Here is a 1,825-nt window from a genome sequence, read left to right as displayed (position 1 = left end):
ACACACACACACACACACACACACACACACACACACACACACATAAATACTGACTGAAAACAACTTGGGGAGGAAAGGGCTTATTTAGCTTACAGCTCAGTCCATCATCAAGGGAAGCCAAGGCAGGAACTCAGGGCAGGAACCTGGAGCACAGACTGCTTACTGACTTACTCCTCTGGCCTATACACAACCTGCTTTCTTATACAACCCAGGACCACTGCCCAGGGGTGGCACCACCCACGGTGGTCTGGGTCCTTCTACTTCACTCAGCTATCAAAAAAATGTCCCCCAGACATGGCCACAGGACAGTCTAATGGAGGTAATTCCTCAATGGAGGTTCCCACTACCCAGGTGTACCAAGTTGACAACTGAAGCTGTCTAGCACATAATGCCTCTATAATTTCCACATTCAGAGTTCTCACTTTTAACTTCCTGACCCCCTTCACCTCCTCCAGGTGAATTTTGCCTGTGCTCACTTTTAGCCATTTTAGCCTTAACTCAGTTGCCAACTTCCTAGAACGGCTTTTTCTGAGTCATCTATGGTGAGTAGGTGACTAAAGATGTGCTTTGGGGCTGGGGATATAGCTCAAGGCTAGATCATTTGCCACGCATGCTGAATTCCTGGGGTCACTTATCAGTAACACACACACAGACACAGACAGATACAGACACAGACACACACACACACACACACACACACACACATTGCGCTTTAGTCTTATCTCCTTTCCTTGTTTCCCTCCTAGTGCAGACCTACATGGCTCCAATTACATAAGCTGTATAGAAAGGAGGGAAGGAAGAATGAAGAGCAGGTCACCCAGGACACAAGAGTGGAGGATGGGTGTCAGGGTAGCTGAGTGCCAATTCTGACTCAAGCCATATCACTTCTTTGGGTGCCATCTTCCTCTTCTAGCAAGGGTCTGAGCAGACTGTCTTCTCTCATATTTAGAGACCCTTGTTCATAGGTATAGAGTGAGTTTAGAACCATGTTGACTGTCTTTGAAAGCTGTGTCCTTGGGGACAAAGGAGAGTTGGTTGGGTGGGTGAGAAAGATTCCTAGACAGTGCCTTCTTCCCCCTCAGGCTTTCCTGGAGCGGTATTTGGCAGCTGGACCTACCATTCAGTACCACAAGGAACGTTGGCTGGCCAAACAGTGGACATTGGTGAGCGAAGAGCCGGTGACCAATGGGCTTAAGGATGGCATTGTTTTTCTCCTAAAACGCCAGGACTTCAGCCTGGTGGTAAGCACCAAGAAGGTGCCATTCTTCAAACTCTCCGAGGAATTTGTGGATCCCAAGTCGCACAAGTTTGTCATGAGGCTGCAGTCGGAGACCTCCGTGTGACTGTGCAGCAGCAGGAGACTGGGGGTTGTTGGGGCTCCTGCAGAGTGGGAGGGGCTTGGTTTTCTGGCCTGGTCACATTTCTGCAGCCCTTTGTCCTCTTGCTCTTTTTTTTTTTTTTTTTTTTTTTTTACTTGAATTAACTTATCCCTCAACCAGTCCCCATCCCTCTTCTTCAGTTTACCCCACTGAACCTGGAGAGAACATCCTGCTGTTAACAGTACCTGGGAGTCCCTCTGCCCTCTACTTTGTATTACTTCAGGCCCTGCAGGAAACAGTGCCTCTCTCCCTATTCTTTCCCTAGACTTTTCCTGGATGGCAGTTCCTTCTGAAGAAGCACAGGGCCCTCCTGATTGTACCTTACCCCTCAAGTCCCCATTCACAAACCTGAATTCTTAACAGCAGTTCTCTCCAGAGGCCCCTGATAGGGTTCTCTAAGGGGCACAGATCTGACCCCAGAAAGCCACGGTGCCAAACTCCTCCAA

At 48.8% G+C, this 1,825-nt stretch overlaps 1 protein-coding gene across 1 annotated transcript in view; it reads left to right on the top strand.

Annotated features, from left to right (window-relative positions):
• Vangl2 (VANGL planar cell polarity protein 2) overlaps nucleotides 1–1,570 on the top strand; it is a 26,520-nt gene extending 24,950 nt beyond the window's left edge. Inside the window, exon 8 of the mRNA XM_008840801.3 lies at nucleotides 1,083–1,570. Coding sequence (XP_008839023.1) covers nucleotides 1,083–1,343 — 261 coding nt within the window. The 3' untranslated portion in view covers nucleotides 1,344–1,570. The remainder of the gene's footprint in view (nucleotides 1–1,082) is intronic.
• Nucleotides 1,571–1,825: the final 255 nt, after the last annotated feature.

Source organism: Nannospalax galili, unplaced genomic scaffold (assembly GCF_000622305.1).
Source record: "Nannospalax galili isolate Female #2095 unplaced genomic scaffold, S.galili_v1.0 scaffold579, whole genome shotgun sequence".
NCBI lineage: Eukaryota > Metazoa > Chordata > Mammalia > Rodentia > Spalacidae > Nannospalax > Nannospalax galili.
Note: the sequence above shows the minus strand (reverse complement) of the source record. Positions and strands in the feature narration are given on the sequence as shown.